The sequence below is a fragment of the Amblyomma americanum genome, chromosome 8 (genome assembly GCF_052857255.1).
Source record: "Amblyomma americanum isolate KBUSLIRL-KWMA chromosome 8, ASM5285725v1, whole genome shotgun sequence".
In the NCBI taxonomy this organism is placed as follows: Eukaryota; Metazoa; Arthropoda; class Arachnida; order Ixodida; family Ixodidae; genus Amblyomma; species Amblyomma americanum.
This window is the reverse complement of record NC_135504.1, coordinates 65086842-65102321: the sequence shown is the minus strand read 5'-3', so window position 1 is coordinate 65102321 and position 15480 is coordinate 65086842. Positions and strand designations below refer to the sequence as shown.

General features: G+C 47.4%; 1 protein-coding gene across 1 annotated transcript in view; it reads right to left on the bottom strand.

The window, feature by feature from the left end:
- LOC144101802 (cytochrome P450 3A14-like) overlaps positions 1-261 on the bottom strand; it is a 29462-nt gene extending 29201 nt beyond the window's left edge. The window contains exon 1 of the mRNA XM_077635018.1: positions 116-261. Within this exon, the coding sequence (XP_077491144.1) occupies positions 116-171 (56 nt within the window). The 5' untranslated portion in view covers positions 172-261. The remainder of the gene's footprint in view (positions 1-115) is intronic.
- Positions 262-15480: the final 15219 nt, after the last annotated feature.

Here is a 15480-nt window from a genome sequence, read left to right as displayed (position 1 = left end):
AGAGAAGCAGAAAGAACAGACTTCTTGGTTACATGGCAAGCAACTAAACTGTGCACGCTACTAGAAGTTAAATACATCAGGGAAAGGTGTTCTGTGGATTTTCACGGCTGCTTACCGAATGAATAGCACCAGCGCAGCTACGATGAAGACGGCAGTGAGCCACACGCCCATGGCTCCGTAGTTGCCTTCGGTTTACCGTGCAGCAGGCCACTGTTCGTTCCTGTAATGCAGCGAAAACTGCGTCAGCGTTTCCCACTGGCCTTCTTTCTCTTATTTGGCACCAGCGCCACGCATCGCAACCTCAGTCCTTGGCATCAATGACGAACGTTATCTGCCGTGTTTCGTGTATTGATCTCGAGTGCGCAGTCAGGCACTCGAACAATTCCCTGCGGAGTTGCTGGATTTGGGCATCGCGCATCACTATCAGTGTCCTTGCAGAGCTTCTGAAGGACGCTGGTGACGACACGGTACAAGACGCAAAATGCGAGGAACTTACGACATACTTCACGACAGAACTAAGAAGGGCCCTTGAGCGAGCTTCATATCTGCCGACCCTGCCTTCGCTACCACACAGGTTCATCAGCTGTGTAACATAAAACCAAGCGCATATAATCCTGCTATGCTGGAATGCAACTCAAGAACGAGGCGGAAAATGCTGATTAAAGGAGGCCTTCCAACCAATGGCGTCGGACTAAAGTGTCTTGATGTCCCTGTCAACCACCTTGCCTTTGCCACGACCGCTAGCAGATGCAAACAGACTCTACGTTCAAGGCTCTACGTTAAAGACTCTATGTTCCCTTAACCGAGCTTCTGCCCCCCTGCACGAACCTGTAGCACTGTCTCTTCAAGAGTCCAGTCAGACTTTAGTGTCCCTAATCGGATTTTCCTTAACCGAGCTTCCGTCATCCTGCACGAACCAGTAGCACTGTCTCTTCAAGAGTCCAGTCAGACTTCAGTGTCCCTAATCGGATTTCCCTTAACCGAGCTTCCGTCATCCTTCACGAACCAGTAGCACTGTCTCTTCAAGAGTCCAGTCAGACTTTAGTGTCCCTAATCGGATTTCCCTTAACCGAGCTTCCGTCATCCTGCACGAACCTGTAGCACTGTCTCTTCAAGAGTCCAGTCAGACTTTAGTGTCCCTAATCGGATTTCCCTTAACCGAGCTTCCGTCATCCTGCACGAACCAGTAGCACTGTCTCTTCAAGAGTCCAGTCAGACTTCAGTGTCCCTTTAATCAACTATTCCAGTGGAATGCTTGGCTTAGGACACATCACTAGAAACACCAGCTATCCCTGCTCCTCCAGGGACTAGACTTCTTCACCAAAAACACTTCATTTATGCTTAAAATAAAATCATTCACGCCCCTTTATTTCATCACCGGTACTAGAAACCGGATACCTTCAGATGTGCGAGAACAATTCACTTTTCCTCTGGGTCTAGAGTATAACTTCAACCGAGGGCTCACTACAAGCACTGGTAAAAGCCGGCATTTACTAAAGACGAGAGCAGACATGACAGTGGCTGGGCATCAGCTGGTTCCCATTACTCGCAGAAATGGTACTGCGTAAACAGATTTGGGCGGAGGGGGGGGGGGAGCTCCCGGCAGCAGTCATCTCTAAGTCACTCTTAGTCAGCACGCATGTTCACCCGTCGTGTCCTTTCTTTATGCTTTCCTCTTACTGTTGTTATTGCGCAGTACACGTTTCCAGGCTCTGCACCTCACTTGTCGGATGTATAAGCATATAGCGATGATAGAGTATTGCTTTATATGCTTCACAGTAGCTTCCAAAAGGTTCAAAGGTTCACCCCTTGGCCATCGACAGTTCGTCGTTTTGTGAGCTGTACAAAAACGTTATGACTGGTACAGTCTGAAGCTATTAAAGATTGGTTTGGTTTATACGGGTTTAACGTCCCAAAGCGATTCAGGCTATGAGGTACGCCGTAGTGGAGGGTTCCGGAAATTTCGACCACCTGTGGTTCTTTCACGTGCACTGACATCGCACAGCACACGAGCCTCTAGAATTTCGCCTCCCTCGAAATTCGACCGCCGCGGCTGGAATCGAACCCGCGTCTTTCGGGCCAGCAGCCAAGCGCCATAACCACTCAGCAACGGCGGCGGCTGAAGCTGTTAAAGAGTCAAGCAAGAATATGAAGTATACAGTAGCTTTTCTTTATTTATCTTCAAAGCGCACAATACACCCAACAAAAAAAATATGCCGGTACGAGAGAGCAAACGCAAACTAAACAAACCGTTACAAGTTGGTAGGGTGGAAGCGCTACAAGCCAGGCGACAGACAAAGGAAGAAACACTGGCAAAAACAGGCTAGAGGCGAACAAACAACTGGGAGCACATTGTATCCAATAGCGGGACACAAAGACAGTGGTGGAAGCAAACAACGTCATGCAAATAAGCTCGAGCACGCGGTGTAACAGATCGAGCGGATGGAGGACACTGATAGAGTGCGGGGAAGGCATCTGCTCTGCATGAGGCCATTGCTGAAGGCTCCCAGTCGCGTTCTATTAAAGGAAAAGCTTTACTGTTCCCTTCCATAGCTTATACGACGCGTGTTTCACATGGCCTTGAACCGAGGAGGACCACGTGGCGTCGCCGAGCCACATCACGTGACCACCATGACCATGACGTCACTACACTCCAGCTGCGCCGTGCTGCCGTCGTCGCCGCGCTGGCGTTGTAGCGCTTGAGGCAAAGCCTCGTAATCGCTACAGACTAATCGGTTAGTATAACAGGAGCGTTGCTACCGTATAAGTCGCCACAGTTGAGCCAATAAAGACGCCCCGCGAAGTGACTGTTACTCAAGGGGACATTGAAACGTAGTCAGCAATTGCGATATCTGTCCATCCCGCGGATATCACCCGCTTTCGCTTTGTATGAGTAGGTTTAGAAGAGTTAAATCTTCAGCATTTTTTTTCACATACGGATGACAAGTTGTCGAGAAGTACCAAGCACGAAAAGCCAAGGTGGACACCTGTGAGCACAATCAGGAAAGCGATGGAGGTAGTGAAAGGGGCGGAGTTAGAAAGAAAGGAAGAGCAAGAAGGGAAGTGCAGCTACATTGGTGCGCAAAAAAGGGTTAGCGTAAGTGGCCGTTTACAAGTGCGACCTTATAGGCTAGTTGGTGGCCCAAAGTAACAACACAGCGCAAGCGCTGGAGCATGGAGAATAAACCGCAAGCAAGTGCTGAATAGCTGCCGAAGTTCTATTTCAGGGGAGAAGCATAATGTTCGGACAAAAAAAGGGGTTGACAACATCGAGGGATTAGTGCGTGGTCGCCGGATTGCAGCGGTGCCACGTCTGCAAGGAAAGCACTGAAGAGTTAAATGAAATAAAATAAAGGGCCGAAAGGTGTAAAGAGCCAATTGTTTCAGGACCAGTCGTTTTTTTTACACGCTTTGAACTTCCTATTTTAACCTTTTTCCTTTTATCAATCCCTTGAGGGACCGGGGAGAGAATTCTGGCCCAGGGTTTTCAAACACTATCCCTGCGTCTTGTGGAAGGACACACCTTAAGTAGACACCGGCCGTCAGCCAGCCGCACTCATGCGAAATGCTTGCTCGCAAAGCCGGCACAGTCACGGCGCTCACAAGGGATGTACTCGTGTGCTGGCCAGCCTGCCAAGACTGACGACTGCTACCAAAAAAAAAAAAAAAACTATTGCAGGTTTTTCTTTTACCATATAAACCAACTGCCCTGCTTGCAACACAACAGTCACATCAAGTATTAGGCGTCTGCTTTAGGAGTGCCCTAAATATGCGGATCTGCTCCAGAAGCATCGAGGCCAAGTCGCCAGCTTTGAGGAATGTATCCGCTCCTCGTCGGAGGTCCAGTTCCTCCTAAGGACTCAGTTCGCCTTCGCCGCGGAAGCTGGCATCATTCGCATGGTGTGAAGTGTAGGACACTCCTCGATGGTTGGCTTCGTACCCTGCCACACGTCATCCCCCTCCGCCTGGACCTTTGGGCCGACGAGCCAACATTTCAATAAATTATCGCCAATATCATGCAGGCGCCAGTACCGGTAGTGAGGAAATAAAGGTTATTAAATAATCCAGTTCCCGAGGTATGTGTTGCGCGAGGCAGTGTATTAGAAAAGCAAGGAATGCAGCGTCGGTGGGAAATCGGTTTCAAGGTTGTGGGCGATGTCCAAAGGCCGGAACAGCCTATGGAGGTCCCTGCCGCAGCGGACTCAAAGTTCACTTTTCATCTGAAATGAATGAAATAAAATTGGCTTTTTTGTCTGGGGGGGGGGGGAGGAAATGACGCAGTAATAATAATGATAATTGGCTTTTGGGGAATGGAAATGACGCAGTATCTGTCTGATATACCGTTGGACACCTAAAACCCGCCGTAAGAAAAGGGATAAAGGAGGGAGTGAAAGAAGAAAGGAAGAGAGAGGCGCCGTAGTGGAGGGATCCGGAATAATTTCGACCACCTGGGGATCTTTAGCGTGCGCTGACATCGCGCAGCACACGGGCGCCTTAGCGTTTAATTCGCCTCCATCGAAACGCAGCCACCGCGGTCGTGTTCCAAATCCAAATTCAAATCCACTTTATTTTCAAACCTACAAGTTGAGGGTCCCCCAGGAAAAAAGCTGTCACAGACAGCTTGACTGGGCCCTGGGGGCCTACAGGCAGCATCACGTAGTGGACTTTACCGCACAGTCAAAAAGATATATGAACATGAAGCTCGTACCTAGAGCAAATGCAGTGTTTACACTTCTTCATAATTATACATACAACAGACGTCAAAAATGAAAATGAACATGAAGCATATACAAAAGCAAATGCAGTGTTTACACTTCGTGAAGAGTTATAAAGTAATATTTCCATATAATGTATTTCATTTCAATACATTAAAACAAAAAGCCAATACACGCTAGCACATTATGATGCAAACAAGAGTTAATCGATTAAAAACCAACCAGTTGCCCGTCGGTCGAGTAGTGGTGTCAGTTCTTATTGGTCAGTGCTATTAATTTGGATCGCAGTAATACTCATTGCCTCATCAAAAAAATTCTTAATTCTTGTCTTAATCTGTTAAGCGGGGCAGTAAAGTCAATGTGGGTTTTTAGTTTATTATACAGTGATGGTACGCGGTAGTCAAGAGTGCACCGGCCATAATTTGTACGTGTACGCGGCACTGGTTTTAGTTCCTTACGTAATCTGTAAGCATGCAAGGGAGGGTGTGCATTATTTGGAAGGTTATGTTCGAACCCGGCAACTCCGGATCAGTAGCCAAGCGCCCTAACCACTGAACCACCGTGGCGGGTGTCTGACAAATTCAAACGTGTACCGAGCTCAGTTTGCAGCTCTCGCGATCCTCAAAAACAATGTTGTTTTTCACCCGAGGTCAATCCTCACCGCTCAGAGTCTATTTGCTTACCGCAAACGACAGCAGCGATGAGATATGCACAAACTGGCGCAAACGCTGAATAAGAAGAGTATGAGCGCAGAAGCATGGCGTACACAATGCCACCGCGCTGCAGCTCTATGATCGCGCTCTCCTTTAGCGGCCAATGAGAGGCGCCAAGTAATAACTAACGTAAAACAAACTTCACACATGCGTACACAGTAGCGTCGATTCACTTGCTACTGCAGCGCTCGTGCCGCGCAAATATTCCATAGTGCCGTTCTGGGTCTCTGACGAACAACGCTGACTGCACATAGTCATAGACAAAAGTTTGTGAGAGGCGGATTCGAGGAAAAGAATTTATTTCAATTCTGCCTCACTAGTCAGTCACCCGATAACTTTCCTCAGGATGCAACAAGCACGTCTCCGTATGGTTCAATGCTTTATATTGACCTCCTATGAATAACCTTCAAACTTCCTTCCTTGAAGCCGCCTCCCGCAAACTTTTGTACATGACTGTAAAATTCATGCAGAATTCCGGAGGGGGTGGAGGGGGGGTGGGGGGAAACAACCTCGGCACAAATTCGGGCCAACGCCGGAACAAAAGTAGTCAAGGTCTGATCTATTTTGTCAAGGTTGGGCTGAACTTTGAAGTGGACACGTATCTTTACTGACATTGTTATTACTAACTAAACTAGAAGCTTCAGAGGTGGTGGGGCCGCCTCTCAAACTTATCAAAAGTTAATTATAAGACAGAGAACAAGCCGTATCCGTTTCTAATGTGCTTTTTTCGCTTAATTACAATTTTGCCAAAATTGCCTGTGTCCGTGTAAAACCTCTGAAGCACGTGACGCCTGGGTCCGCCACTAGCGTGTTCGCTGACGATATAGCGCGAGCAGAGCGCGTGATACTAGCCTGCTGCACCTTGAATGACAGGTGAACCCAGCATGGAACCGCTAAAATTGCTCATGGAGCGGGGTGTATAATTGTGAGTTGTGGGGTTTAACGTTCCGAAGTGACCACGGGCCTTGAGCGACGCCTTAATGGAGCCCTCCGGATTAATTGAGACGATCTGGAGTTTTCTAACGTGCACTGATATCGCATAGCACATGGGCGCTTTTGTATTTCGCCTGCATCAAGCCCACAGGGACGGGATTTGAATGCGCAGGCTCCTTTGCCAAGCCATGTAACCCTAGCAAGCCGAGCGCCAGGCCGGGCCAAAGCTTGTACCCATTTTGAAGAAACCGGTGGGTAGCCGACCAGCAGCGGGAATCGAACCCACCACCTCCCGAAGGGGCAACCTAAAAATAATAAGCCCAGTCGCCGCGATCGGGATCGAAACCGCGACCTAGGGATCTGTATACCCGAACGCCAAAGCCATTGAGCTACCTCGGCGGGTTCTTGCCGGATACAGTAAGACAATTGTCGTTCGGTTGTTCACGGACGCCTACAACGTCTGCTACAAACTGGGCGGAAGTAGTGGCGGGACGAATGTCAACGCATACATGGCGTATATATATGCCACCACCGCTAAAGCCTCCATCACGCTGGTTGGAGTGACAGCTCACTATGCGTACAAGCTGGCCATGACCAGGAACCGTAGCCTATACACTGCAGTTATACTTAAGCATAACCAGGTACGCGTTCAGCAACGTGAAATGCGTCATCATCGACGAGGTCAGCATGATGTCCGCCGACTTGCTCGATTGCGACGACAACTACGTTGTGCCGTCTGGCCGTATGGACGTAATCCTGTAGGGAGATCTGCGCCAGCTACTCCGGGCCCGCCAATGCTCAGCGGTGCGACCAGCCGAGCTGAATTCGGGACGTAGAAAACGTAAGCGCAATCGGAGGCCACATGCTTGACAACCTGCGGTTGCAGATTTGTTGCATCAAATTGCGGGCTCGCGCGTAAATTTTTCTCGAAAATGGTACGTTTTACTGTGAAACAATGCACGTACGTTACGTTGTACGTTGCACGTGACGTTACAAAGGAGAGAGAACTGAGTGAAACACTTCAGAGTAGAAAAGGACAGTGTTGTGCGCAAAATGCATATGCTACTTGAGTGCACCACTTCCACTTTCAACAAAAGCATTGATGCTTAGAGCGACACATGAAAACTGTGATGTTTTGCGCTCCTGCTGAAAGCTGCGGCAAGCCTTGAAGCATAAGGATGTTGGTTTCAATGTCAACTTTAACCAAAAAATTAGGCCGAACTGAGTGTTTATTTGACGCCCGGTGCATTGAAACCGCGAATCTATGCTTTTTTTTCCTCGGCTTCTGTGCATAATCTGTGGTCCTTATACATACGGGGTAATAAAACATGCTCTTGCGTGTAAGGCTCAACAGTACCCTACGAAATAAGCCATCACTTCCTTGGAGTAATCATCGATCGCAATCTAACATGGAGCCCACCTGCCTCGTTCATGAAAAGGCGACCGACATCGATCGTGCACGTTCTCTCCTTTCTCGGAGGGAAGTCGTGGGGAGCATCAGTGCAGTCGATGCTCCAGCTGTGCACCGCATTATTCATGGGATTCCTTCGGTACAGTATCTCTGCGCTAGGAAACTTGAGGAAAACGAACATAAGGTGTCTGCAAAGTGTCCAGGCTCAAGCTCTGCGGACGTGCCTAGGACTGCCCAAATGCGCGTCTGCAGCCGCAACAGTACTCATCGCTCGGGAGAATCCAGTGACTGCCTTTGTCACAGTCGAAGCCTTCAGAGCGCATATTCGTCACCTCTCTCGGATTCCCGCACACCATCTTGCCAGTCTTCAGGCTAACCGGCAGCGTACATCCATTGCGAGAATTATTAATGCCCATTGCGTCTTTTTACCATCCCAATTTGCACCGGCCTCTAGACAACCCTCTCCATTATATATGGAGCCTGCATCAACCTCGTATGCTTCTTTCCATACCGGGCATCAGAAAGAAGGCTGCTTTGTCGCCGACAGCATTAAACCAGACCACTCTTTAATATTTGCATGAGAAGCACTGACAACGACTGCACGTATACACCGATGGCTCAGTGACCCCTTCCATTTCCTCGGGCTCCGTAGTCATCCCCGTAAGGACCATAGTTAAGAAAGTGAAAACATCACAACGGACTTCATCGACTGGCGCAGAAGTTACTGCTATTCGCGTCGCCATTGAGCATATCAGAAAAGAAGTACCCCAGCGATGATCTGTTTTTACTGATTCAAAAGCAGCCCTCCAAGCCGTACAATTGCTCTTCGTCATGGGTCCCATGAACAACTGGTCGCGGAAATCAGAGAGCTATACCACACTGCCATCAATAAAGGCCATGATATTGTCTACCAAAGGCTGCCAAGACACAGAGGCATCGCAGGCAACCACCACGCGGACGAGGCCGCGCGAACTGCTCACCACAAGGGCGATTTTGTGTCCATCCCCATCTCGAGAGCAGACGCAGTTGGTAGGCTTCGAACTCTGGCGCGGGACATGACGCTTGCCTTGTGCAATTCCGGCCAGTTTTCGAACCTGCGTCTTTTATCCCTGGATCCTGACCTGAAACTACGGCTCCCATCCAGCCTACCCCGACGTGAGGCAACTTTGCTGTGTCGGCGGTGGCTTGGTGTCGCCTTCACAAACCAATGCTCTACTCTGATCGGCATGGCTGATAACACTGCATGTGACATCTGTGGCTGCGATGAGACCACATTTCATATTCTTTGTGAGTGCCCCGCCCCAGCGTACAGTTCTGTAAGACATTCTCTACGCCGTGCGCTGGAGCACATCGATTCACGACCACTAACGGAGGTCAAGATTCTTGTACACTGCCAGGCCCTCCTGTGGTTCTTACAAGAGTGTCGGGCCTGCACGACAGGCTGTGATTTTGTAAAAGCCTTTTAGTCTTCTGTTTTTTTTTATCACTCCATTTTCTCTCTCACCTTTATATCCCCTCATCCCTTTCCCCCAGTGCCGGGTAGCCAACTGGCTTCATCTACCGGTTAACCTCCCCGCATTTCCTCCTACTCCTCCATGTTATCCTTTTGTTATTTTCTTAAAAATGCAAGTAATATATATTATGTGGGATTCTGACCGTTGTTGGTCGGCCCGACATTGGCGTGACGCAGACGCGGTTGCTTTAGAAAACCTATAGGAAACTCGACCCTTATTATAATTGTTTCGGACAACCTTTGCCATCCTTTTACCAACTACACCCCTGCTTTCTTCGGCTCAACATCAGTCCTAGCTTCATCTGGCAGTCACGCTGGTTACCAATAGGACAGAAGGGGCGTCTATCATCGGGAGCTGGAAATTTCTGCTCCAGGTATTTCTTCCAAGTACAGTCAGGTGCAGAAAAATACGAACCGCGTTTCGGTATACAGACTCGTCTGGAGCGTTGCCTAGCAAGATTTAATAGATGTTTGTGAGTCAAGCACGTAAATGCAGCTTGTGCGCTTGCGCGTAAAGGTGGCAGACTATTTACGGTACTCAACGTGAGGTAAGAGTTGGAATGCCGAAGCATAGTCGATATTATTATGTCGGCCTTTGTACCATTACGTCCTACAGCATGCAGGCCTAGCAGTGAAAGACGGTCTTCTCACACCGCTCTAAAAAATGTATTTGATTTTTTTCCCTCTCTAAAGCGTCCTTTATTTCTAACACGCTATCTTTAACCGGTGTTTTGCTTTTTGTTACTATATACCGTGCATATTTTTCTCAACCCTCGTTTTGTACATAAATGTTTACGCGGACTTATTTTTTTCATTTGCCCACAAGGGATTTCATGTTTCTGCTCCCGCCACAGATCGATGCATGCGCTTAGAAGCCGTAGTTACTGATCTCTTCTTGTTCCTGACCTTTCTCGCGGGAAGCTTGAAGCGTGGGCTTCACGCAGAAAGCTGCTGCCACCTGTCGGCTGAAGCCGAAAAAACATCATCTCTGATGGACTACGAGAGTGAGGCGTTCGAGATTGGTCTGTAATCAGTAATGTGGCGGGTAATATCGTCGCACGATAACACATTTCCACCTAAGTTATCAACTGAGCTAACATTTCGTTTGGTCCACTTTTTCTGCCACGAATTATAGAACATTGTATGCAATATGGGTCGCGATGTATAGCAGCTCTGTACGTCATAACGTTTCCTGTCTCGAGCCGTGAAAAATTTCTGCAGCTCTTTTGGGGCGATGAAATTCAGCGCTACTATGCACAGCTTGAGAGTGCGGAGCGCACCCCTTGCTTGCCGTGTCCCAGCGTAGACGGGAACACTCACTGAACAGAACAGCCGCTGTCCATTATTATGTCTTCGAATGCGACGACGACCGGCAGCCGGATATTCACGTATACATAGCACGCGATACGACTGCGGAAGAAGGCAACTTCGTTAACTTTATGCCCCAGGCCTCGGACATGTGACCGCCAAGTTCTGCCGGACACTGAATAAAGTTATTACTCACTCACTTAAAAAATGCTTTTAGTGTTTCACCAGAGGAAAACAAGGAATACGCTGAACGGAACTGGACTACTATATTCACCACGTGTTGTTAGCCGGTAAGTAAGTTGACAGTTGAGTGTATCATAATCATCGTCATTCTGACTACGCCCACAAATATATATATATACCGACTAACAACACGTGGTGTATGTACAGTATTACGACAAACGCGACTGTTCGTTTTAAAGGTTTATTGTGCCAACAGTTTCGGGAATGGTATTCCCTTCGTCAGGGCAGGCTTACAATGAAACAGTCTTATCAATATAAGGACACAAAGCGGGTGAGGATGTATAAACTCCGCCCTCAAAGCAAACTTGAGAGTGAGGGCAAGGGGCCGTATAATGGACCGCGCAGCAGCTCTCACAGGGGCAGTGGCTGAATAAAACACAGAAAAACGCAGAGCAAAACGGGGAGGTGGAAATAGTAAAGGAGTAGAAAAGACAACGAATTTGAACGAATACATCCTCTCTCTCTCTCTCTCTCTCTCTCTCTCTCTCTCTATATATATATATATATATATATATATATATATATATATATATATATATATATATATATATATATATATATATATATATATAAGAGTAATGAGCGTGGTTTTCTCTCTCGTTATAGCCCACAGAAACGTGGATTAATTAAAGTGAAATGCAAATAAGGGAGTGGTGAATTTGCACGTTGCCTTTCCAAGTAACTGCCGGCATCGTGATATATACCCCACCTCCTTCAATATGCTATCATCACTCTCCGTGACATGCGTGGCGAACCAAGAAAACTGGTTTATTTTTCTCAAGTGTTAAACTTTGGAATTCCTTCACCTGTGTAAAAATAAAAGTGATTGCTTGTGCTTGTCACAGCCCCCACTTTATAGTGCGCGCAAGCACTATTTAAAGGGGTCAAACCCAACCAACAACCTTGTGTGAAGTCTCGGAGTAACTCTGGTTAGTTCGGAGGAGCATCCCGCCAGCTGTAGCCAATGGTAGGAGGGCGTTACGCCAGCTGTAGCCAATGGTAGGAGGGCGTCACGTCAGATGTAGCCAATGGTAGGAGGGCGTCACTCCAGCTGCAGCCAATGGGAGGAGGGCGTGTCCCAGGTGTAGCCAATGGTAGGAGGGTGTCGCGCCAGCTGTAGCCAATGGAAGGAAGGCATCATCGCGTCAGCTGCAGCCGAGTAGAGAGAGGGTGTGAGAATGACGAGCGGGAAACGCGATTCCGTGCACATGCAGATGCCAGAAAGAAGAGGCGAAGAATGAGCACATGCTATCTCACATCTACTTGGTTTGACTACGTTAAAACCCTACATTTTTTGCCCCACATTAAAATCCTCAAAGTAAAAGGGCTGCATAGAAAATCGGGCACGTGGTATTCACCAGAGTACGATATATACCGTTGGCAGCAGTAGTTTAGGGATGCGGATGCGTGGAAGAAATCATTTCGCCGCAATCACGATACCTTTCGACTTAATTACTTTATTGTATTAAGGTACGTGCACGCTTAACTTGCTGGTATTAATATCAGAAGAGTGGGGCACGATGCAACGCTACATTCAATATTTTTTGGTGCGCAAGCATTTAGTAAACTTTTTCTGGCGGCTGGGCATACGGTGTTTCACGTAAGACTTCCTGCAATTTTTAAAGATAGGCTTTTTGAATTAGAAGAGCACTTGTTTCCTCATTCAACTGTCAGTGATGTACTACATCAGAATACAGCTATGATGTGCTAATAGAAGGTTGGTTCACTAATATTGAATAGTTAACTTTTTACCTATTAGTGTTAGGCTAATTAATTATTGATAGACGTATAGCCCACCGCAAGTAAAATCCATATCAGTTTTTAGAATTTCTAAAACATGGTTACCCTCGCGCTGTGGCCCAACAAATTTTGGCTATTTCGAAAAGTTACGTGCACTGGAGAGGTCGCTTTGCCTGCAAGCTTCTCTAAAGCGCATGCATTCTGTTGCGATGTAGCCAAAATTTGTTCGGACACAGCGCCGACGGTAACAGTGTTTTCGAAATTCTGAAAACTGATATGGAAGTAGCTTACGGTGGGCCACACGCTTCTCAATAATTAAGCAGCCTAACAGTAATAGTTAAAAAGTTACCTATTCAGTATTAGTGAACCAGCCGGCTAATTAGCACGTCTTAGCTTTACTCGGATGCATTGCCCTACTGACAATGCTGTGCCGAGAAAAGAGCTCAACTCGAACTCCAAAAAACCCTATCTTAAAAAATAGCAGAAAGTCTTAAGTGAAATCCGCTGAAGTTGGCGAAGCCAGCAGGCAAACGACGTACTTCGTACGCCCGCCACGTGTCGCGATAAACATTATCCCTGATATGCTCACCAGATGCAAGAGCTTGCATCAGCCCCGTCCGACGCGGAAGAGCGGAGCACGGATAACGCTATACGTAATCGGAGGGCTCCGCTCTGGCTGACACCATGCACACGATATCGGCTAGCAAGAATAGAAAGTCGCTGATAACAGCCGCGTGGAAATGAAGGTCAGGGCGACAGCGCGTGCTTTAATATTACCATTTCTGAGTGCTCACTTCAGTGTCGCGGAATTATCTGCTCTATAGGCCTAGAATGTGTAGGGGCTCCTAAGGCAGCGTTTAAGACCGGCACCCGCAACCGAAGCTTTGCGTATAGCGACCGCGGCGGCACAGTGTAGCGTAGTGAACGGAAGAGCTTTTATGGGGACCTGCCACTTACCCACCGCGGTGGCTAATTGGTTACGGAGCTCGGCTACTGATCCGGAGTTCCCGGGTTCGAATCCGACAGCGGCGGCCGCGTTTCGATGGAGGCGAAACGCTAAGGCGCCCATGTGCTGTGCGATGTCTGTGCACGTTAAAGACCACCGGGTGGTCGAAATTATTCTGGAGCCCTCCGTTACGGCACCTCTTACTTTCTTCTTTCACTCACTCCTTTATCCCTTTCCTTACGGCGCGGTAAGGTGTCCGCCGAGATGTGAGACAGATACTGCGCGTTTCCCTTCCTGAAAGACCAATTTTTAATTTATGTTTTCTACCTGCCACGGTGGTCAGTTTGCTCACAATCCAGCCGGCAGGTTGTGAAGACGCCACAAGGTCAAGTGGCCTCTATATACTGCGTTTCATACATCAGGCCGCTGTTTGATTTGGTTTAACAGGGATCTAACGTCCCAAAGCAGCTCAGGATATGAGGATATAGGATAGCAGCTCAGGATATATTGTAATTGTAATTAATCATTGTAATTATTAATTAAAGAAATGACAAATTGGAAGTGTTCAATCGTGCAAAAATTCTCAGAATTGAAATCCAATACTTGATTATGCTAATTAAGAAAATTTTGAGTGCGTAATTGATCAATTAACTAAATTGAACAATTGAAAAACCAGAAATGCTTTCAAGGCTATACCCTTAAGACGGAACTTAATTGCCCTCTCCAATTTTTCCGCTTATTGATAGAATATATGACTAGTCAGCTTTGAAAACGGAGCAATGAAGCGCAGATCATTTATTCAATATTTATGCATTTTGTTTTCGTATCCGGAGCATCTATCTTTGTTGAAGGGTCCATTTGGAGCGCCGTAAATACATTTACAATAATAAATCCTTAGGCATCCTGAAGAAAGCTTCATCTAAAAATGCTGAATCGTGGAGAAAAAAAGTATCGTGCTAAAATTACACGCCGACAGTATATACGGAGCCGGCATGGTAGCTGTGTCGCTGTGGTGCGTCTCGAATATCCCCGTGCTATCGAATGAAACACGAATAATCAGTGGCTTCAATTATAGCATTCAAAATTTTCGGATATTTGAACACCTCTACTAACTATACTTTGGTTTCCTCCCCTTCGATTCGGAACCATGTATGGCAATACTGCAGCTCCAGCAGTGCAAGTGGACACTCGGTACCCCAGACATGATGCATTTCACTTGAACCGTGGTGCATTCAGTGTCAAGAGGTGGTCGATGTGGTCCGAACCCGAGACGTCATTATGATGTCGTGCTTTGAGGCCTCACTGTGGATCTCCTAATCGTCTCGGCTGCGTCACCTTCGCCAATATTACCTATGACGTTGGGCTACACGGGACCACTTGGTGATGGACACTTTCCTCGACTTTCTAACCAACCTCACTCATATTGGCGATAACCCGCCATTCAGTGATTAAAGTCTGGCTACATCGATTCGAGCACAGGTGGAGAGGGAAATATAAAGGGGGAGAGGGAAGTGGCTGGCTGTCCGTTTTACACGTCGTTTAATAAAAGAGGGGCAAAATTCTTAAGGTCATTATTTGCTCAATTTTTGTCACAGACCTGAAACAAACGATCCCCACGCTCTGCCAGTGTGCTCGTTCGTGTTTTGTAGCCTTGGGGCCGAGTGGCCAGCTCTGGACTGACTGACTCATATGGTGTGAGGGCACGGGTTCCTCTTCTTGCTTCTACCCTTTGTGTAGTGCTTCCAACTTTATATTTTTCTACATATCGAGTTATAGAAAACAGGTTAATGATTCCTACTAAATATCACAGCGAAATTTTAGACTTGGTGCCCGTCCCAGAAGCCTCTAGACACGCAGCAACGGACTCGTGATCCATAACGTCGGCCTCTCCTTAATATTACTCAGGAAACAATTCTTCGCCTTAGCGTTCAACTGTTTTACTTCTTCTACAATTAGGA